The sequence below is a fragment of the Stegostoma tigrinum genome, chromosome 22 (genome assembly GCF_030684315.1).
Source record: "Stegostoma tigrinum isolate sSteTig4 chromosome 22, sSteTig4.hap1, whole genome shotgun sequence".
Lineage (NCBI taxonomy): Eukaryota > Metazoa > Chordata > Chondrichthyes > Orectolobiformes > Stegostomatidae > Stegostoma > Stegostoma tigrinum.
Genome location: NC_081375.1, coordinates 52,734,565 through 52,757,590, shown reverse-complemented (window position 1 = coordinate 52,757,590; position 23,026 = coordinate 52,734,565). Strand labels below are relative to the sequence as shown.

At 41.8% G+C, this 23,026-nt stretch overlaps 1 protein-coding gene across 4 annotated transcripts in view; it reads left to right on the top strand.

The window, feature by feature from the left end:
* The window catches only part of LOC125463492 (fas-binding factor 1 homolog), a 100,506-nt gene that overhangs the window by 21,674 nt on the left and 55,806 nt on the right, over positions 1-23,026 (top strand). For 2 of the 4 annotated variants that reach the window (XM_048554788.2, XM_059653827.1), the window contains 10 exons: positions 1,386-1,436; positions 4,861-5,008; positions 7,333-7,410; positions 10,788-10,823; positions 11,604-11,732; positions 14,158-14,305; positions 18,047-18,180; positions 20,154-20,250; positions 20,921-21,367; positions 22,585-22,683. In XM_048554788.2, coding sequence (XP_048410745.2) covers positions 1,386-1,436; positions 4,861-5,008; positions 7,333-7,410; positions 10,788-10,823; positions 11,604-11,732; positions 14,158-14,305; positions 18,047-18,180; positions 20,154-20,250; positions 20,921-21,367; positions 22,585-22,683 — 1,367 coding nt within the window. The remainder of the gene's footprint in view (positions 1-1,385; positions 1,437-4,860; positions 5,009-7,332; positions 7,411-10,787; positions 10,824-11,603; positions 11,733-14,157; positions 14,306-18,046; positions 18,181-20,153; positions 20,251-20,920; positions 21,368-22,584; positions 22,684-23,026) is intronic. The other 2 variants (XM_048554790.2, XM_059653828.1) reach the window with 1 other exon arrangement.

The window sequence follows — 23,026 nt, the reverse complement described above, 5'->3', positions numbered from 1 at the left end:
AGTATCCAACCTAGCTGGTAGGGAGGGGAAAGTGGGTAGTGACAGTGTAGGCATCCAAGGTTGGAAGCCTGATTAAAGTTTGTGATTAAAACTGCTTTGTAGCTTCTAATAGTGTTTAACCTGTGTTTAATTTAAGTGTATTTAATTACTGTCGTCTGTACAGTTGATTGTGTCAATTTCACTGTTTATTATATTTGCCTTTATTTCTTGTATTATATTTACCTTTTGTATTTAATAAACACAGAGATTCTTTTCCTCTGAAATACCTGCCTACTGCCTTCATTTCACATTTCTAAATAAGTCTAATATCAGAATCAGAGATCTTGGGGTGATTCGAACCACCTAAAAATCAGCAAACTACTATTGCAAACCAGAACCCTACATAAGGGAGATCTAAGCACTGGAATCCTTGGTGTTCCTGACTCCGAGAATATTTCTCAGGAAGTTGGAGATTCCACTGAAATCCTCTGAAAGTTCCCATTTAAATTGAAGAACTTGGAAGGTTCTGCTGCAGTTAAGTAAATAGTGAGGAAAAGTTAGTCTATTTAAAAACAAAAACAAAGTTGCTGGAAAAGCTGAGCAGGTCTGGCGGCATCTGTGGAGGAGAACAAAAGAATGAAAGTTTCATGTCAGGTGACCCTTCCTCAGACCTCTTTTGTTTCTTCTTTCCTCCTCCACAGATGCTACCAGACCTGCTCAGCTTTTCCAGCAACTTTGTTTTGGTTCCTTAGTCTATTAAAACCTTGTATTCCTGCTAAGTAACTATTAACAGAACCCCCCCACCCCCACCTCCCCACCAATTCACCTCATATACCCATAGTACACCACCTCTAGATCCCTTACAATCCCAGACCCTGACCTGACTGTACCCATCCTGTGGGCCTGAAACCCTCCACTGACACCCTGCCATCTGGGGCCTAATCTCCTTCTACTCCTGGGACTCTCTTGCTGTTGACTGCTGGAAAATGATACATGGATTGGCCAGGAAGCAGAGAATGGGAACACTTGCCAGTTAACAGGCTGTAATTAGTTAAGTGCTGTGACCTTAGCCATTCATAATCTAAATAAATGACTTGGATGACAAATCCAAAAGTGATGTTTCCTAAGTTTGTTGACCATACTAAACTGTGACAAGATATGAAAGTGATATACCAATATGCACAGCGTGCAACAAATTGTAAAGCTATTTTAATTTGATCTGCGGAAGGCTTTTAATGTATTTGTTTATTACAAATTGAGAGCAAAGTAACTGAACTCCTGATCACAATGGAGCATATGCACAAATGTTAAATTGGTTGAAGCATGCCTGAGCATTGTACACAGGACTGTTGTGCAGCATTCTACCATTGCCAACTTTCAGGATCTTTACTTTTTTTTGTGTGTAGGAATCCGAGGTTTCAGATGCTGATCCTCAGGCTTTGTTAGACACTATGAAGGTAACAAAACAGTATTTGTGTTACAATTAGTAGCAACCAGTATGTTTTGCTCTTGTTGTACAGATCCCATTGAATAATAGAAAGCAGGGTGATTGTGAGCCTATGCTGTAACACTTTTGGTTACAGATCCCCCCCATCCACTTCCCCTTAGCCTTAAGATTACATTTTGTTCTCACTGTTACTCCCTGTTATCCTCAATGTGGGTAGCAGTCTGTTTGGTTTTATAGAGTCATACAACATGGAAACAGACCCTTCTGTCTAACATGCCTGTGCTACCCAGATATCCTAAATAAATCTAGTCCCGTTTACCAGCATGTGGCGCATATCCCTCTTAAACCCTTCCTATTCAAATACCCACCCAGATGCCTTTTAAATGCTGTAATCGTACCCCCCATGGCCATTTCCTCTGGCAGCTCAATTCATAGATGGGCCACCTTAAATCTTTCCCCTCTCACCTTAAACCTATGCCTTCTAGTTTTGCACTCCCCCACCCTGGCGAAAAAATCTTGCCTACTTACCCTATCCATGCTGCTCATGTTTTTATAAACCTCTATAAGTTCACTCCTCAAGCCTCTGGGCCAGGGAAAATAGCCCCAGCCTATTCAGCCTCTCCCTATAGCTAAAACCCTCCAAAACATCATCTTAAATATTTTCTGAACCCTTTCTAGGTTTACAACATCTTTCGCATAGCTGGGAGACCAGAATTTCACGGAGTATTCTAATAGTGAACTAACCAATGTCCTGTGTGGCTGCAAAATGACCTCCCAACTCCTATACCCTGATGCACTGACCAATAAAGGAAAACATACCAAATGCCGCCTCTCCCACCTCCCAACTCCTATACCCTGATGCACTGACCAATAAAGGAAAACATACCAAATGCCGCCTCTCCACTATCTTATCTACCTGCAATTCCATTTTCAAAGAACTACGAACCTTTTACTCTAATGTCTGTTTGTTCAGCAACACTCCCCAGGACCTTACCATTAAGTGTGTAAGTCCTGCCCTGATTTGCCTTTCCAAAATGCAACACCTCACATTTATCTAAATTAAACTCCATCTGCCACTCCTCGGCCCATTGACCCATCTGATCAAGATCCTGTTGTACTCTGAAGTAACCTTTTTTGCTGCCCACTATAACTCCAATTTTGGTGTCACCTGCAAACACACTAACCATACCTCCCATGTTCACATCCAAATCATTTCTATGAAAACAAAACTATGGTAAACCAAAGTAACTTACTTACAACTACTAACCAACAGTCAAATTCCTTCCCCTGCCCCAGATCCCCACTTTAACACTTCAATCCATGTGGTGTCATGTAGGTATTTTCTAATCTACCTGTTCAAAGATGTTATGACAGACCTCAAGAATTTGGGGAGAGAATGAATCTGAAATACTTCCCTCCAGTTTAAGTCACCTTACAGAATCCCTTTAGTGTGGAAGCAGACCATTCCTCCCATCGAGTCCACACTAATTCTTTGAACAGCATCCCACCCCAACACTCCCTTACCCTATCTCTGTCACCCTGTATTTCCCATGGCTAATTCGCCTATCTTGCACATCTTTGGACTGTGGGAAGAAACCAGAGCATCTGGAGGAAACCAACACGGATGTGGGGAGAATGTACAGACTCCACACAGTTGCCCAAGGATCAAATTGAACCTGGGCCCTGGTGCTGTGAGGCAGCAGTGCTAACCATTAAGCCACTGTGCCATTCTGTATTTTATTATTCTTGCATGAAGTAAATTAGATTTAAAAAACAAACTTGAGTAAAAAAGACTACATGAATGTTGATTCTTCATACAAGAAATTCCTTTTCATGAAAAAGGAACAAATCTTCGTACCATAGGAGCAAGAGTAGACTATTCACCCGCTTGTGTCCGTTTTGTCAGATTTTGAACCAATTGACATCTTAATTGCATTTGCCTGTTTCGGTTCCATAGGCTTACAGCAGCGATAGTTAAGAAGGCACTGACAATAGAGGTATTCAAAACCAGAAGGCATTTTGTATTTAATTCTTGTTCGTGTTTCTTTCATGACTTCATTACTTTTACTTCAGTAACTTGTAGTAGAGTTGTAGCTGTGTAATGAATGAACCTTTAGCTTGCTTAAAACTAGAATTTTGCTGTTGGAAATGGAATTGCATAAAGTAAGAGGGAGCTTCATATATATGTATGTATTTTATATTCCTGTAATTAATTCTTGTAATTAATACACTTGCTGGTGCTTGAATTGATAATACATATCATATGAAACTGTTAAGGTTGACATTTGGTGTTTTGGGATGTTGGCAGCTTTGCCTTACTTTTACAAATGCACACAAATCCTTAGCTCATGTGCACTTTGAAGAATGTCACCTTAGGAGATTGGGACAGTTCACCAAGGGTTGCAGATGTCATGGACTATCCCGATGTTTGTTGTTCAACTACAGGTGAATATGTGGAAAGTTATGATGAGCTAATTTCTTGGGGCGCTGTCACCAAGGAGGAGGGTGACAATGAGAGGAAAGCCTATGTGGTAGGCCTGGGTAACTGGAGGGGGCAGACTGTGATACCCAAGTCCAGATCTGCACAGGACGTCATTGTCAGCAGGGACTGCTTCATAGAGAGGCAGTTCACGCAAGCAGTCTTGGGCATCTTGCTGCACATTCAGCAGATTGTCCTTGGTGAGTCAGCGTGACACAAGTGATGAATAATGTTGACATTACATATCTTCCAGATGCGTTGGCTTTCTGAGGCAAAGAATAATCCTGAAGGGAGGACAGAACTGCTCTCCCTCCTTCACAACTATGCTCTTCTCCCTCCACCCTTCTTTATGGTCTGTAACCAGCCTCTATCTCAGAATTGTTTAGATGTGAAACTGCTCAGCTTTACACTGCTCCTTGAATCAGAGACTGATTCACTCCTGCAGACAGGAGGCCTGTGATTGCAGGAGTAGCTATTCTTGCAGGTCAGTCACTTCAGCTGACCTGTATTTTGAAGAGAGAGTCTGCAGGCCTGATAAATGGATGGTGTGCTGCATTCTGGACCACAGCTGTGTATTGGACAACCTTACTGTACAGGGATGCAAATGTTTTCTTTATTTGTCCTTTTGGATGTGAGCGATGTGGGAAAAGGAATATTTTAGTGCCTGTCTCTATTACATATCAACCACAAGGTGTGGAGTTGGAGTTGCATCTAGACAAGACCAGGTGGGAGCAACAGTTCCCCTCCCTGAAGGACTTTATTGGAAGATTTGGGTTTTAAACAACCATACAGCAGCCTACATGGCCTTCTGTCTGTTGTAAGTTCTTGCATTACTGCATTTATTGAATTCAGTTTGATCATGGTTCCACTTGATTGCACATCCTTGGTGTTGCTATTCTAGTTTTACAACCATGGAGCTTATTTAACCTTAGTTCATTTTCTTTTCTGTGTGCAGGATATTGATGACATGGATGCCGATCTCTTTGGGAAAAGGAAGAAGCTGCATTCTGTGAGAAATCAACCCACGGGAAAGACTGCTGGGATGGAAAGTTCCTCATTAGAATCCACCAGAATTGCACACAAACCAGAAGCAGCAAAAGGCAGTAAGTAAGCATTTGAAAATAAGCAGCACTGCCTCTAGAATTTGAACAAACAGAGCCGGCTTATATTGGGGACGTCTTCAACAGATTGTCAGAATCTGTATGCAAATAAATGTACGATTAAAATCATGTTTCACAAAGCATCCAAATAAGGTGAAGTGCTTCCCGTTGGATTCTTTTCCCTTCTTGGATTAAGGGCTGGCTCTAGGTTAAGATTGCTGACTACGATTAAACATGTTCCTGGAGGTTTCATTGCATGACTTACCCCCCACACTACACCCATTAATCAGCATTACATCTGGTTACGAGAAATATTTAAAGGAAAGAAAAAAAGTTACTCATTTTTAAAATCCTTATGATTTTTCTCCATGTTTGCCCATAATGTGTCTTGGAGATTGATCTTCAATTTGTGCAAACTCCAGAACAACTCTGCAGTGTTGGTAAATCCATTCTTGTATCATTTGCAGCTCTGTTGCTGGTTCATTGAAGGCTTGTATAGTTGAACGTGCAGAAGTAAAGGGAGCTTGTTTTGTGCTGGTTTCTTTTGACCTGACCTGGAAATTTGCACGCATTTGCAGTCTACAAGCTTTCCCTGCAATAGCAACTAATGCAAGTTTGTGTTGATTTGTCCCATTTCAGCTTTGCACCTTTAAAGGGACAGGCAACTTTAAACACAGATGTAAAATTGAAGTGGAATCATACATTGAATTATCCATTCAATTATGTATTCCTGGTTGATGAAGCGACATGTCACCTGACCCACTAAGAATTACCACAGCAAATGCACTGATAGATTTAAATAAGCAGAAATTCATTTAAAATTGCAGCCTTTACCGAAAGAATGAGAAATATGTGGAATAAATGGTCAGACAAGATAGTGAAACCATGGGAGGCTTTCAAGATGCCACTGGATATGTAGCAAAGTCAGGGGTTCCAGTTTTCCCCCATTTCTGACTCTGACTGTGTTTTCAATCAGTCATCATGAGGGAAATTGCTGAGGGTATGTTTACAATAAGGACCAATAAAGAAGGAAACCTTTAATTTGTATAGTATCTTTTATATCCTCAGGAAATCTCAAAATACTTCATAAAGATACTTCTGAAGTTTAGTTGTTCTTATACCATAGGAAACAAGTCATTTTGCAAATGATGAGTTCTTAAAAACATCAGGATATCCATCTATCTTCAAATAAAAACAGAACTCTGGAGATGCTCATGAAGTCTGGCAGCAGCTATGGAGGTAGAAATGGAACTGACATTTTCAGTCAGTTATGAATCATCTTCATTTGAAGATTGTGCCTTTGAAAGGTGGGCAGTGAAATGGGAGAACAAAAGGGAAAATCTAGCATAGGTTAGAAATCATTTATTACAACCATCAGCAGTCCCTATGTCTTTTTGTCCCATTATAATTTTATCTTTTAATCTCCCCTGCCCTTGATTCATTCCCACTTTTGTTCTTCCTTCACTTTTTCCCCCTTTCGATGACATAATACCCATCATAGTTTAATGCTCCTTCAATTCTGAAGAAGAGGCTTACTCAAATCAACTCTCTTCCCTTCCCTTTATCTCAAACGCCATAAAGAATCATTTTGCCATTGTTGCATCTCAGTTGTGTACCAGCTGTTAAATGTGCACCTGCCCCCACTTTTTGATTTTAATACCATATCGTCTATCAAGGGTGATGATTCTAACTCAGACTAAATTGCAATTTGAAATAACTTAGACATAAATCTAAGTGAACCTGTTGATCTGCTATCACAAGAAGTGGCATTTTCACTGCTCCTTCGATGCAAATTGCTAATATTCGAACAGCAAATCAAGTTGCTATCAACAATTGCAGAAATTTGGATTGTTTCTCAAATGGACTCTACTATGTTAGAGGATTGTTCTTGAGTGTCCAAAAATGAAAGGATAGTCATCCAGTCCTGGGTACTTCTGAAAGCAGTCTTGGAACAAAGTCATGGAGCCAGTTTTTTTAAAAAAAAAATTTCTTTCATTTCTATTGATCACTTTTTCTGTTCACTTTTTCGTTGTGAGATGTAGTGAGACTTATCTCAGGGTTAGCAAAGGTAGTTTGGCTACTCAGAGAGTTGGGCATCAAAGACTCTTCTGATTAGAAAATTGGTTTGAGAGATTGGGCCACGAAGAAGGGTCTTTTGAGCCCCCGTTGACCCAGGGGCAGTCACTGAAACAGAGAGGTCATGTGGGGAGTCCTTCAAGAATTCAACAAATGAAGACTGAAATCCCAAAACTGCCTCAAATCACGTTTCCTTGCCTTAATTGTAGGAAGGTTTTTGAGTCACGTTAATTGTATACTCATGTCTGCAGATGTGGCTGGTGAGGATGAGGAACTTCGCTCTGCCCCTCCAACCTCTAGGCGCCAGTACAAGAAGTTCACATTTGATGGTAAGTTTTTAATGCATGCAGTGACCATGGTGCAAGTCAGTTTGGAACTTGGATTGCTTAAATAATGAGTGCAGATTTGAGTGAGGATAAGATGGTTCATTAATGTTTTAAGCCGCTATTTGATGTTAATATCTGGTTGATTACATTGCCAAGGCTGTTACTGCCTTTATTTAAGTTTAAGAAACAACAGGTGATGGCTGTTTAATTGTCTCTGTGCTTGCATGTAGGCAGCACCAGTAACACTGGGGATTGAAAAGAACTGGAAGATTGTGTAGTCAATAAACTATCCACAAAGGAAGGCTTCTCGGTTTTCTAACTCAGCAAATGGCTGGGATCCATATTTAGGGTGGAAGTGGGTTGGGAGGTGGGGATGGAAACTGTAGGAGGAGGAGATACCACAAATATCGTATTTTCAATAATGGGAGAGCCCAGGCCAGTAGTACAAAAAATGAGATGAAAGCAATTTCAACAATCTTCAATGAGAAGTGCTGAGGGGGTAATCCAGCTCACCATCCTCCTGAAGTTCCCAACATAACACATGCTAGTCTTCGGCCAGTTCAATTTGCTTCTCATGATATCAAAAAAGAGCTGGAGGTCCTAGAGACTGTCCTTGACAAAATTTCAGTTAAACTTCTGAAGACATATGATCCAGAACTTGCCACCAAGCTGTTCCTTTATAGCTACAGCACTGGCATTTACCTGACAATGTGGAATATTGTCCAGGTATGTCTTTTAAGTCTTAGAATATGCCCCACTTGCGTGGATGACTTCTTCAACCCTGGAGAAGCTTGACACCATCCAGCATCCAGATCAAAGTAGCCCATTTGATTGGTACCCTAACCATAAGCATTCATTCACTCCACCATGAATGCTCAGGAGCAACAGGGACTACCGTCTACAAGGTGCACTGCTGAAGTTCACCCAGGCTCCTTAGATAGTACCTTCCATGAGCACAACCATCTAGAAGGACAAAGGCAACACCACCCAAGATTTTCTCCAAGCCACTCGCCATATCACTGTTCCTCCAGTGTCAGTAGATCATAATCTTGAACTCTCTACCTGATGCCCTATCTACAGCAATGGATTACAACAGTTCAAGAAGGCAGCTCACCAACAACTTCCCTGGGCCACTGGGAATGGGCTGTAAATGCTAGTCCAGGCAGCAATATCTACATCCAATGTGTGAATAAAAAGAAAAGCACTGAAGGAGGCTGCAAGAGTGTGGGGGGAGCATGAGGTTCCAATGGGAGTTGGTAGGAGAGAACGAGAGTGCGAGAGGGATGGGAAAGGAGAAGGAGGGTACAAGTGAGTGGCAGTGGGGGATTAGAGGAAGATCAAGGATGAGGAACGTGGGAACTGCAGGGGCCTGTGTGAAGACTATAGTTGTGAGGGGATGCTTGAGGAAAACTGCAACAGGGAGGAGAGGAAACTTGAAATAGAGAGAAGGAGGCTACAAATGAGAGAGAACAGCATAAAGCATCCTTCTTCAGGAATCGTCAGCTTTCCTGCTTCTCTGATACTGTCTGACCTGCTGTGTTCCTCTAGCTCCACATTATTGACTCTGACTCTAGCATCTGCAGTTCTTGCTATCCCCTTGGAGATGAATATGGAATATGTACCTTAAGGCTGTATATCTTCAGGATGTGCTACATAAGGAACTATGTGATGAACACTGTCACTTGTTACATTTAAATCTGTGGTTAAGATCTTCCACCTTTGTCCATATCCAATGGAAATGCATTAGCTCTGCCTTCACCAATCTTTGGAAGAAATGCTTAGGGTACTGGCTTTTTCTGCATAGAAGTATGTGTTCCTTATTTTTCCCAACCTTGGTAGAAATTAAGCTCCCCAACTTCACAATTGTCACAATTTTTAATTTAAAATTTAGTATCTCAAATAATTAATGTCTATGACCATAATCTAAGATAAAATAAACTCACACCAGGTTTTATCAATGAACAACAAACTACAAACTTAATTGCATTTTTGCTGATACTGTCACATTGTTGTCAATTGTGGCAATTGTCAAATTGCTGGTCGGTTGGACCTTGGTCTTATTGTGAGTTTGCAATACTTTCTTTCTGGCCAAATCTTTTGTATTTATTTTCCATTCATAGTGTGTTATGGCTCTGCTGGTAAGCCTTTTTAATGCCTGAGTCCCAAATGCGCACTCTGCTCTCAGTGTTGTGACAAACTGCCATTCGCAGCCAATCCTCAAGTTGTTGCTGGACAGTTACTTTCTTTTTACCCCAAAGGCAACCTGGTGCCAACATCTCTCAAGAATATCAAATCCATATTCAGCAAAAGAAAAGTCACACTGTTCCACTTTTCATTTGAGTTGTGAAAAAACCCTAATAATCCAAATTGCAACTTTTCATTGTATATTTCCAAATAAATTATGTGTAATCTTTACGTATTACAGAAAAACCTTTTGTTGCCAACTTATGCCAATTTTAATACAGTGATGTGTACAAATTTTCTTTGTGGAAATACTTTATGTTGAGGTTTTAAGTTTAGTAGAAGTTTGAAAATTAGTGAGGATATTAATTAATTCTAATTCTGCATCAGTATGTCCTTTTATTCTTTATTCATCCATGGATGAGGGCGTTGCTGGCTATACAGCATTTATTGCCCATCCCTAATTGCCCAGAGGTCAGTTAAGAGTCGACCACATTGCTGTGGGTCTGGTGTCACGTAGGCCAGACCAGAATAAGATTGGCAGTTTCCTTCCCTAAGGGCAGTCAGTGAACCAGATGGATTTTTCCCAACAATCAATGATGGATTCAGAGTCATCATTAGGTCTTTAATTCTAGATATTTATTGAATTCAAATTCCATCTGCTATAGTGGGGTTTAAACCCTGGCCCCAGAATGTTGTCTGGGTCTCTGGATTAACAGTCCAGCGATAATACCATGAGGCCATTGTCTAGTGTCCAGATACCCCATATGTCAACATAATTACAGAAAGTATTGTTATGATGTGACTGCATTGTGATGAATCAGTTAATAATAGTGAAAAAGAAACTCCTGAAAACCAAAATGTAGTCCCTGAAAATCAAAAAGAAGGCCCTGGAGCAAATCGCAAGAAGAGCCCTTAAATATAAATTAACTTGTGCCCTTTTTGGGAAGTGATACGTATTTGCTTTCACTCGTTTTACACTTCTACGTAAAGTTTCATTTATCCACAAATTGTGTTATTTCAGCAACATGGGGTCATCTGCATTAAAAATGTGGTATTCGTGCATTGAATGATTGTGCATTAGAAATTTCTTCTCGAGAAATGTGGTGGGGATCTTGTTGACCTCTCTTTGGAAGTGACCATTCTTCTTCACTAGAATAAAATCTTTTTTGCACGTTTGTTTCCACATAAAACTTCAGATGAGGAGGATGTTGGTTCAGGAACTACAAAACAAGGTAAACAGAATGTCAAACAAGAGGCCCACCTTTCCTTGTTCCTCTTGTTGCATTGGAATATAGAGAAGCTTCATTTCCTCCCAGACTGAAACCTGTTTGGTGGTTTTCCACCACAGATTCTCTCTCTGAAACCTTAATCATTTCCACAAAGTTTAGTCCCAGTTCTTCAATAAATTTCTGCTATTCCTAGCTAACAGAACTGGTTTGTGAAGCTAACCTCTCAAATGTACAGTCTGTTCCTTTTATGTCATGTGATTTGATAATCCCAGTTTTGGGGTCAACTAAAAAAATGACCACATGATCAGCAGCAGACTGTACTTGGGTACTAGTTCTGTAAGAAGCTTCTACATCCCATCTCTCAGATTGTGAGCTCTTTGTCTCTTAGTGTGCTGTTGCATGGCTGTTTCCTCTGGTATAAGGCTGAATGTTTAAAAATAAATGTCACTGCAAAATTATCTTTACATTTTAAGTCAGGATTTTCCTTCTCCGTTAAAACTGGTGGGAACAAAACCTGAAATGTAGTTTGAATAATGCATCAGAAATGTAGTCTAAGTTTATGAAAACTAAGATATTTAATGTTATACCTAAGTTTCTATTGTCTGTACCGTACAAATCACCTTATTTCTCCCACTGTACTGTATTTGGGTCACTAGTGCAGCCCCAGCAAGATGCCAAAGGCTTTTTCAAGCAATTCCATTGATGTATTTTGTTGAACACTCTATATGCATATTGTTGCAATAAGCTTTTCTGTTTACATAGTGTTCCTGTCTCTCTTTCAAGATATAGATGATCCGTTAGCAGGAATTTTAACAGATGAAGATGAGTCAAATAAACCAAAGAAAGTGGCGGTATCTGGACAAAAACTCGGCCCCTTAAAGGTTGATCTTCAGCCACAGAAAGAGGAGAAAGGTATTGAGAAACTGTGTGCCCTTCTGGAAACATTTAGCATTTATCATTTTGTCAAAATGAAAAGTCAGTGATTTGGAGGATTGTGACTTTTGAGGCACTTGTACTGTTAAATGCTCAGTCTCTTACATGGTACAATGTATGTGCAGCGATGATAGCCTTATTAATTTTCACTTTCATTATGAGTAGATTATACTTTTTCTCGCCATGGTACTCTTCCCTTGTCTGGCAGATTCAGACAGTCCTTGGTCAAATTGGTTAACAAGTAATCGATATTATTTAGTTTGCAATTTCATCCCAAAGAAAATGTTTAATTTCTAGATAGTAAATGGGACCTAATCTGCACCCAGATCTTTTAGCTAATTCCCTCTCTGAGAAGTTCATTCCCTGGTTGAGTACGTTTTGTTTTTTAGATGACCATTCAGATTGTACATTTAAGGCTTCGTCTCAGTGTGTGTTTTCATACAAAATGATTCCAGAAGATCGCCATATCCTAAAAACGGAGAAGGGCCATTGAGCTTCCAAATTAATTTCCAAGCACCTTAACTCTTCTGGTCAACCTACTATAGAAAGGATACAATTAAACTAGAAAGAGTGCAGAAAAGATTTACCAGGATGCTACCTGGACTACTGGAAGGTTTGAGTTATAAGGAGAGGCTGGGTAGGCTGAGACTTTTATCCCTGGAGCATAAGAGACTGAGGGGTGGCCTTATAGAGAGCTACAAAATCACGAGAGACATAGATAAGGTAGATAGCTGACGGCTTTTCCCCATGGTAGGGAAATCTAAAACCAGAGATTAGGTTTACGGTGAGAGGGAAGAGATACAAAAGGGTCCGGGGGCAATTTTTTTCACCTGGTGGTGTGCGTCTGGAATGGGGGCCAGAGGTCGTGTTGGAAGTGAGTACAATTTTTGTCATTTAAGAAACATTTAGACAGGTACATGGATGGGTTAAGTATGAAGAGAAATAGATGGAATGCAGGTGAATTGGACTAGTTTAAATTGTGAAAACTTGGCTGAATGGGCAGGTTGCCCTGAAGGTCCTCCATGATTCTATGACCCTAGTCCCTCTGATGATACTGCAACGACTTACATTTATATGGTGTTATGGGCGGAATGGTGGCTCAATGGTTAGCACTGCAGCCTCACAGCACCAGGGACCCGGGTTCGATTCCAGCCTCAGGCAACTGTCTGTGCGGAGTTTGCACGTTCTCCCCGTGTCTGTGTGGGTTTCCTCCGAGTGCTCCGGTTTCCTCCCACAGTCCAAAGATGTGCAGGCTAGGTGGATTGGCCATGCTAAATTGCCTGTAGTGTTCAGGGGTGTGTGGGTTATAGGGCATTGGGTCTGGGTGGGATGCTTCAAGGGGCAGTGTGGATTTGTTGGGCCGAAGCACCTGTTTCCACATTATAGGGAATCTAATCTAATCTAATCTAACCTAATCTACTAACGCAACACAAGGTATTTCACAGGAGCCTAATTAGTCAAAAACTGACAGTCACCTGCTCTAATGCCTCCTTTTTTGACACTAAATAGGCAAGTTTTGGATTGAAAAGCATATGATTAGGGCCTGAAAAAATCTGATAATCTCCTAGAAAAACCTGAAGCAAAACTTCATGCAGTTTGTGCATCCCTTGGTTTGAAATTCATGCAGATCTGGTTTGTGCCGTAAACCTGTGGGCCTGGTTGTTAATCAGTTTTGAGAAGGACAGAGGAATGATGGGAAACAATTTGTGACCATTGAATCAATTCTTCCATTTGTGCATATTCTTCTTGATCTGGACACAAGATCAGGCATTGCTGATTCCTATTTCAAACCTTAATGATATTCATATCCTGCCTTAATGTATGTATACTCCTTCAGGGTCTCCTGATTTCTTTTTTGTTTTATGAAACCAGGGTGAGAAATGAGACTTTAATTTGAAAGGCAGTTTTGATATAAAGTCAAATGTTCATATACCTTTTCAAATGGATGTTAAAGATTCTGTGGTATTATTTGAAGAAGAGCAGAATGTTCTTGTATTTTTGTCAACATTTATTCTCAAGCGATGTTACCAACAGTGGATTAATTAATCATTTCTCACTTGCAGCCTGCCATCTGCAAAATGTTTGGCTGATTTCCCAACATTTTCAAAAGCCACATTTGGCTGTGAAGACCTTTGTGCTAAATGAATGCAACTTTTTTCTTTAGTTGACTTGTCACCTAGGGCCATAATGAGTACAGTACCTAAAGTGTTAGACTGGCTTTACTGGTCTGTGACTGTTTAATGCAGCATTGCTGTAGGCTGGTAAAGCGATGACTGACTGGTTGGTTAGAAAGAATATCCAATATTAGCTACTGGTGAGCTTGGTCTAAGGGATCAGAGAGTTTAGAAAGTTCATCATTCCCAAATTTCTTCTAATCCTGCAAATATTTGTTTGTTTTTCACAGCGCCCTCCAGTTCTGCTTCTGTTTCAACTGTAACCACATCAAAGAAGAAGGATGAATTGTTCTTCGACGATGAAGGAGATGATTTTATTGATGCACTTGGATTTGGTGACAGTCCAAAAATACACAAGGCAGAGCAAAAACTGGAGGAGTAAGTGTGTGCTGCGGAGGTCCTGACTATTCCAATAGTGTGTGGCCAGGCCCTTACTAATGACAGACCGCAACTGAAGTGACTCAGAGGCATCTCTGTGGACCCCCTTGAACTGGGCTCAGTTGAGCCCGAAACAAACTGTCACACACCTACCCGGTAGCAGGGTTGCCCTGCTAGCCCAACTTCCATTCTGCAAGAGTGGCTAAATGTGGGCGGGAGCTGAAGAATGCATCCACCGACTGGCAGGGATAATTTTAGGTCCCACTCCACCTCTCATGAAGTTCAGTTTAATATCTGACAAAGGCATGAATGACACTTTCCCTGTGAATTATTTAATTAATTTGAGATAGTTTTGTCAGCATTCCTGGTTTAATTACATTTTTAAATTGATGATTATTTGAGACAATGCCTTGATTTACTGTGTCTTCAAAGACAGCTCCTCTGCTGTAATGGACTATCGGCCTGGATTGTGTGCTTAAATCTAGAAGTGGCTGTATATTTTCAGTCTTTTAACTCTGAGGTGAGCGCTGAACTGGGCAGAATCTAGTGAAGTTCATAGATCAGAAAACAAAATGGTGGGATCGCAAAATTGTGCAGAATGTGAAACATTTCTAATATTTCATGAGGTCCTGATGACGGGATGAAATTTGGGAAGTGCTAGATAGCAGATTAAAGGCTGTCTTGATGCCCAATGGCATGCAGCCAAGAGAATCGATTTTAACATTGTGTCATGGATACTCATTGAAATGCATGGCTGCCAGTTTAAATTGAACCTTTGCAATTGATTTGACAGAAAATGAGAAATATGTACCTTCAGATTCATAAGTGGTTAAAGTTGATGTGCATCTGGCAAAGAGTAGTTTTTCTGGTGGATTTAGAGCAAATAGGAATTGATTTTACTTTTACAGAGAACTTTATTCCAGGGAACAGGAGGCTGAACTGTTGCAATATGTTCAGGTAGTAGCTGCCCAGAAGAGTTCAACATGGCTTTTTGAGGGAGGAAATTGGATAGCTGTGGACCTAGGAATAGTTGTGTGAGGCCCAAAGGAGAGAAAAAGATGGCAGAGGATCAATCTGTACCAAAGGTATTTCGGGCAAGGGTGAGCGAGGGCAGGTCAGTGGTGAGGTTGGGAGCCGTTATTGGAGGTGCTGGTGTTGGAATGGGAAGATAAGGTCAGAAATCACTCGACACCAATGGAGGCACGGTAGCTCAGTGGTTAACGCTGCTGCCTCACAGCACAAGGAACCCAGGTTCAATTGCACCTTTGGGCGACTGCATGGAGTTTGCACATTTCTCCCCCCTACTCCCCCACCCCCGTGTCTGTGTTGGTTTCCTTCGGGTGCTCCGGTTTCCTCCCACAGTCCAGATATGAGCAGGCTAGGTGGATTGGCCATGCTAAATTGTCTATAGTGCTCAGGGATGTGTAGATTAGGTGGGTTATAGGAGGATGGGTCTGGGTGTGATGCTCTGAGGATGGTGTGGACTTGTTAGGCCGAAGGGCCTGCTTCTACACTGGAGGGATTCTGTGAGGTTTATTTGAAAACGTGAGTTGTTCGGAGCCCTATTCATTCGTCAGATGTTGGAGAGGTAGGATTAGACAAACAATGTATAAGTAAAAGATCAAAGGTTCACACCATTGATGAGGATGGACTAAACAAACCTAAGAAACGGTTAAATCTTCAATTGGTTAGAAGATTTTAATCTGCATATGTAAATGCATAGAGTCCTCTCAAGTCACGGTCCTGAGAGAACTAAAGGTTTATCAATGTAAAGAAGAAGCTACGTTTTAAGCCAGACATTGCATGTTACGTGTGGGGCCTTGTTTAGAATCTATTTGTGTTTGACTTTGGAGTCAGACTGGTTTTATTTCTAAAATAAGAATTTGTAAAACACGACTTTAACTGTCAATTAATTGTGGGCTTTTTGCACAAAGTAAAATGTATCTGCAAATACAAGTTTTGTGTGTTGTATGAGATGGAGAGTGAATAGGGGGTGGGAGGCGGTGAGAGGGAGACTGTGTGTGAGAGGCGGGGAAGAGAGAGGGACTGTGCATGTGTGAGAGGCGGGGGAAGAGAGAGGGACTGTGCATGTGTGAGAGGCGGGGGAAGAGAGAGGGACTGTGCATGTGTGAGAGGCGGGGGAAGAGAGAGGGACTGTGATTGTGCATGTGAGGGAGGTGGGAAGAGAGAGGGACTGCGCCTATGAGAGTGTATAGTGTGGTGGGGTCATGAACCCGAGATTCCAGATGAGCCTGCCCTCATGGGGACCAAACTTGGCTTTCAGCTTCTGCTCAGTGACTCTGTGTTGTTGTGTATCCCAAAGTTCGCCTTGGGGGACGCTTACCTGAAGATCTGAGGCCATATGTCCTTGAGTTTGAAGTGTTCCTCCACTGGGAGAGAACATCCCTGTCTGGAGATTGTTGTGCGGTGTCCATTCATCCGTTGTCGCAGCATCTGCACGGTTTTGCCAATATACCATGCCTTGGGACATTCCTTGCCTGCAGTGTATAAGTTAGACAATGTTGGCTGAGTCACACGAGTAGCTACAGTACACGTGGTGTTCCCATTTGTGAAGATAGTGTCCATGTTGATGATCTGATATGTCTTGCAGAGTTTACCATGACAGCGTTGTGTGGTGTTATGTTCGACGTTGTCCTGAAGGCTGGGTATTTTGCTGCAAACAATGGTCTGTTTAAGGTTTGGCCGTTGTTTGAAGGTGAGAAGTGGAGGCATGGGGAAGATCTTGGTGAGGTGCTCATTGTCATTGATGATGTGTTGAAGTCTATGAAGAACATGGTGTAGTTTCTCCGCTCCCAGGACGTATTGGACGATGAAGAGTACTCTATCGGTCGTATCCCGTGTCTGTCTTCTGAGGAGGTCATTATGGTTCTTCACTATGGCTTGTTGGGACTGGCGATTGTTGAGTTGAATATTGTATCCCATTCCTATGAGGGTGTCCTTCAATACCTTCAGGTGTCTGTCTGGTTCCTCCTCATCAGAACAGATTCTCTGTATGCGTAGGGCTTGTCCGTAGGCAATGGCTGTTTTAATATGTTTCAGATAGAAGCTAGGTTGGGAGAGTCAGATGATAACAGGTGGTCGGTCAAAGGTGATGGTGATAGAGAATGGTGGTTTACAGGTTAGGGGTGAGTGGAGGGGTACCTCATGTTGATGGGGGATGGAGGAGCTTATGTTGATGTACCAGGAAAGAGAAACTGCTGTTTGTGGATGGCCTGAGGGGAACCTGCAGGGAGGTGCAATGGGGCTGATTGTGTAGAGCCATGTGCCCCCTTTTTGAATGTAGTGACAATAAGTGATTGGCATCCACGCGTGTGTGGCGTGATAGCAGCTCCGGTTCAAGATCCTCCTTTCAAACAAGTAGAATAACACAGCTAGCTTGCAAGGAATGTGTGCTGACCAGACCTTCTGCCCCTCTCATCCCCTTTGCTCAGTTGGCTGGCTAATTGGCTGGCCACTGAGTCAGTTGTCCCATCTCTGAGTGAAAGTCCAGCTCACCTCTGATCCCACCGTTAAGGCATTTACTATTGCAACAAGACCTCACCCACTAAAATTTTATTGAAAAGTGCAGCTGCCTCAAAGGCTAATTTGCCTACTTCTACTCTTGGCTCATACGTCTCTAAGTGACCAAAGCTGTCAAGAATGTGCTATTGTAGTACAGGATTATACTGAGTTTATTTTAGCCTGCATGCTTTCATTTCACTCGACTCTCTTCTGTGTTAGTGAGACACCACGCCCTGCTCGCACAAAGATGGATGAACTATTGGGGAGGGGAACAGCTAAGAAACTCCTTGAACGACCTACAACTGGAGAAAGAAAAGAATTTAAACTAGATCCAAAATACAGAAAAACACAAGGTAATCCTGGTCACAGTTTGTGCATCCAGAGCATACACGATATGCTCAGCATGATTTCAGGAAATGGAAGCCTTTTTGAATAATTTTCTTGTTAGCTTGACAGAGAAGATGGCGGAGGCAGTGGTCTTGTGGTATTATCAATATATTATTGATCCAGAACCTCAACTAATGCTCTGGGGCCTTAGTTTGAATTCTGCTACAGTGGAAGGTAGAATTTAAACTCAATAAAATATCTGAATTAACCATACACTGATGGGCATAAAACCATTGTTGTTAGTTTCTATTAATTCATTCACGAAATGAGGTCGTCATTGGTTAGGCAGCATTTATTGCCCATCCCTAATTGCCCAATGGGCAGTTAAGAGTCAGCAGATTGCTGTGAACCTGGAGTCACATGTAGGCCAGGCCAGGTAAGGATGGCAGTTTCCTTTCCTAAAGGACATGTGTGAACCAGATGGGTTTTTCAGCAATGGATTCACGGTCAGCATTAAGTTCTTAATTCCAGGTATTTATTGAATTCAGATTCCACCATCTGTTTTGGTGGGATTTGAACCCAGGTCCCCAGATGTTATCTGTGTCTCTGGATTAACAGCCCAGTGATAATACCGCTAGGCCATGCTGGGGGGAGAAAAACCCATCTGATTCAATATGTCCTTCAAGGATGAAAATCTGCCATCTTCATCTGATTTGGCCTACATAAGACTCTAGATTCACAGCAATGTGATTGGCTCTCAACTTCCTTCTGAAATAGGGAAGCAAGCCACTTGTATCAATCGCTAAGAAGTCTCAACGAAGAAATGAAACCTGACGGATTATCTGACATCAATCTAAACGCTTGAAAAGACGTAGAAACAGCCCTATCAACCCCTGAAAGTCGTCCTTTCTAACATCTGGGGGTTAGTGCCAAAAGTGGGAGAGTCATCTCGCTAGTCAAACTCATGGAATCATACCTTCCAGGCAATATCTCTGATACCACCATTAATACCTCTGGATACATCCTGCCCCAGTGGCGGAACAGTAGAATACATTTAGGACGGAGTTGTCTTGTTCTCAACATTGACTCCAGACCCCACGAAGTTGTATAGCACCATGAACAAGGATGTCTGCTGATTATCCTGTGCTGTCCTTCCTTGGCTGATGAATCAGTGCTCCTCCATGTTGAACAACACTTGGAAAAAGCACTGAGGGTGGCAAGGGCACAGCATGCAACCTGGGTGGAGGATTTCATTGTCCACTACTGAGACTGGCTCGATAGCAGTACTGCTGATCAAGCTGGTAGGACTCTGATGAAGACAGTTGATACAATGATTCTGCAGTAGGTGGAGAAGAAACCAATAATAGGGCAAAACGTACTTGACCTCAGCTTCAGCACTCAGCTGGCTGCAGATACATTTGTCCATGTCAGTATTGGTAAGAGTGACCACCACACAGTCCTTGTAGAGACAAAGCCCTGCCTTCACATTGAGAAAACTCTCCATCATGTTGTCACTATCACTGTGCTAAATGTGACAAACTTTGAACAGATCCAGCAACTCAAGACTGTATTTTAGGGAATCCCAGATCCCAAAGCAGCAATTTCCTGTTTTCACAAATGTAAACTAATTTTGTATCCATGCCTTTTACCTTGAATTTTGTGAGTAAACCCAATACTTTATCAAATTCCTTTTGAAAATCCATATGTGCAATGTACAAACCTGATGGAAAATGTCACATTTATTGCTTCATTTCAGCGTAGTTTTCCTCATCAGCTACCCTTGTGATTTGTCTCCAGATTGTGAAGGTCAGGTCTGTCCTAATGACTCTGTAAAGTAGTGGTAGTCTTCGGTGGGGAGTTTTTTGCGACTGAGTTACTTACTAGAAGAGAAAATGTTTAAAAGAAGTGGGGAGAAGCTCCAGTTAAATATGAGGTGCTGAGCAGTGTCTTTTAATTTGATGGCAGTCAGTAATTGATTATCTTTTTGGCTCTTGCTTAGAAAAAGAAGACTTACAGGATGACTTCACCTTTGGTTCCTACCAGCCCACGGTGGCCACAACCCCAGAAGATCGTCAGTCCAGACGTCAGTCAGTGAGGTACCTCATTCCCCTGACAACCTGAAAAGAATGTTGATTGTTCCTATCAAATTAAGTGCACTAGTCTGCTGTTCTGCAGCAGATTGTCACTGTGAGCCAGTTAAACAAAAATAAATTTTTGAGCCAGATCTGAGGAAGGGTCACCAAACCTTTAATATTAAACTCTGACTTTTTTCTTCACAGATGCTGCCAGATCTGCTGAGCTTTTCCAACAATTTCTGTTTTTGTTCCTGATTTACAGCATCTGCAGTTCTTTCAGTTTTTAAACAAAAAAATTGGCTCGGCTTGCAGCACACTCCAGACAGTTGTTTGCTGCATTGAAATTTGTTTCAGCCAGCTTAAAAGCCAGGGCCATTCATTCAGACATAAATAAGCCATCATCCAAGAAGGGTGAGACCCTGTAATTTTAAAACATGTCAGTTGAAATGGTAGTCATAAGATCAGCTCCAGCTTGTCCCTCATGTCAAGCCTTGTTCTTGATTGGTACCACAGGCTCTTTTCATCCTTCATGTGAGGAAGAATCTCACTGTTGCCACACACAAGGTATATTTGGTTTAGTAGAGTGAGTGTTGTACAGTGAAGCTGCATTGTGCTGTGATTTTTTTTTCTTGCGATGGTTGTGGTGTATTTGAATGACTTTGTTTTCTTTGAACTGATCTTTCTCCTGCAGATTTAGCCCTGATGGTGATCAAAATTCAGTTATTGATCAGAAGTCCAAAGAGATCACACCGACACAAACAACCCCAACATCAGCCCGTGGAAGCAAAGGGGCTGCCGATTGGCTGGGGCTGAAAGATGATGTCACTCCAGATCTAGATAATCAAGTGCCAATCAAAGATGGGCAGAAAGGAATGTTCTACAAAGCAAAGTCTGATTCAAATCTTCCAGCCAGTCACAACCAGAGCAAGAGGCCTTACTCAGCTGACCGTCCCCCAACTACATCAAAACCGAATGACAACGCACTGGTCAGATCTGCACCATCCACATCAAAAACAAACTTCTCTGGTGCGGAAGAAGACGATTGGCTGAAGGAGGCATTAGCTCGAAAAAAGTCTCAAACCACAGAATCACATGCACTGGCATCAAGTAATGAAATTGATGTGGCGACAGGCTCATGGTAAGGAACTGGTTTAGGAACACAGGAACAGGATTGAGCCATTCAGCTCATCAAACCTACCCTGCAATTCAATATGATGGGTGGCATGGTGGCTCTCTGCTGCCTCACAGCGCCAGAGATCCAGGTTCCATTCCAGTCTGGGGCAATTGTCTGTACGGGATTTACACATTCTCCCTGTGTCTGCATGGGTTTCTGCCAGGTGCTTTGTTTTCCAATCCACTGATTGGGTGGATTGGCCATGCTAAGTTGTTCTATGGTATCCAGTGCAGATGGGTTAAATACGAAGTTATAAGGATTGGGTCGGTGCAGACTATTTGGGGCGAATTGTCTCTTTCTGCCCTGGAGGGATTCTTTGATGGCCGATCATTCATTTCAATGCCTTCTTCCCCCTCATGCTTGAAGTAATTGGTATTTAGAAGTTTGTCAGTCTCTAAATATACTTGATGACTAAGCTTCCGTGGTCCTCTGGTGAAGCTAATTACAAAGAGTATTGGACTTTTGATTTTAAAAAAAACACTTGTCACCTCACGTGCGAAATACTTTCTCCATTCTTCAAGCCAGGAAAAACATCTTGCCTGAAGCTACTCTGTCTATGCTCATAAGTATTAAGTATGTTTCAATGAGATTGGCTGTTATTGTTCAAAACTCTACAGAATACAGACCCAGTTTTGCTGGTCTGTGTTCATTTGTCTTGGGCTAACTGGAAAGTCATTAGTGCTGAAAAATTTTGACAGATGGAGCATAAATTGAGAAAATGAGGTCATCAATTGACAACCTTTCACTCTTGAGATTAAGACAGAGATGAGGAGCAATTTCTTCTCTGAGGATAGTGAATCTGTGGAATTCTTTATGGCAGAGGGCTATCAAGGCTGGAGGGTTAAGTATTCTTGAGTCAGATTGTTAAATTTTTAATCAGTAACAGAATAGAAGACTAAGGGAAAAAAGCCCCAAAGTGGACTTGAGAATTATCAGATCAGTGATGATGTAATTATATGGCAGAGCAGACCTGATGGACCGAATGGCCTAGCTAGTTCTGCTGCTATGTCTAATGGTCTTAGTAAGCTGTTTGATGAGACTCACTGTTGAAGCATGATGCCTGCCTGATAGTGTCTAATGCCCACTCCTGCATGTGTAGTTGTAATGTGTAATTGCTCAATCTAAGAAAGGTGCTGGATTTCCTGTCCCTGTTGAGTTATTGAAATGTTTCCTTGTTGTAGTAAAAAGAGTGGATCACCTGGTGCACATGAGCCATCCGTAATTGCCATGGTAAAGGAACCTGCAACTGAGATTAATGCTGTGGAATCTAGGGACACTAGGTAGGTGGGACATCTTCAGAGCTACTTGACACTTTATTCTTGGAAACAGTGGTGTGAAATAATCTCTACCTCAGGCTTTGTTCATAAACTGGCACAGTTTTAAACCAGTTATGGTTCTGTGTGCGCATGTCTGTATGTCGTTTATCACCTGTCACAGTCGACTCAAAGACAAAAGACAAGACTCAAAGACAGCATGCAAGAGGCCATTCAGCCCACAGTCCGTGCAGTCTGAATGCAAGAACAATTCACCTGGTATCACTCCTCTGCCTTTTCCCTCAGGCACTGAGTATATTTCCATTTCAGATGTGCTTTGAAAGCCATCATTGAAATTGTTCACGCCACG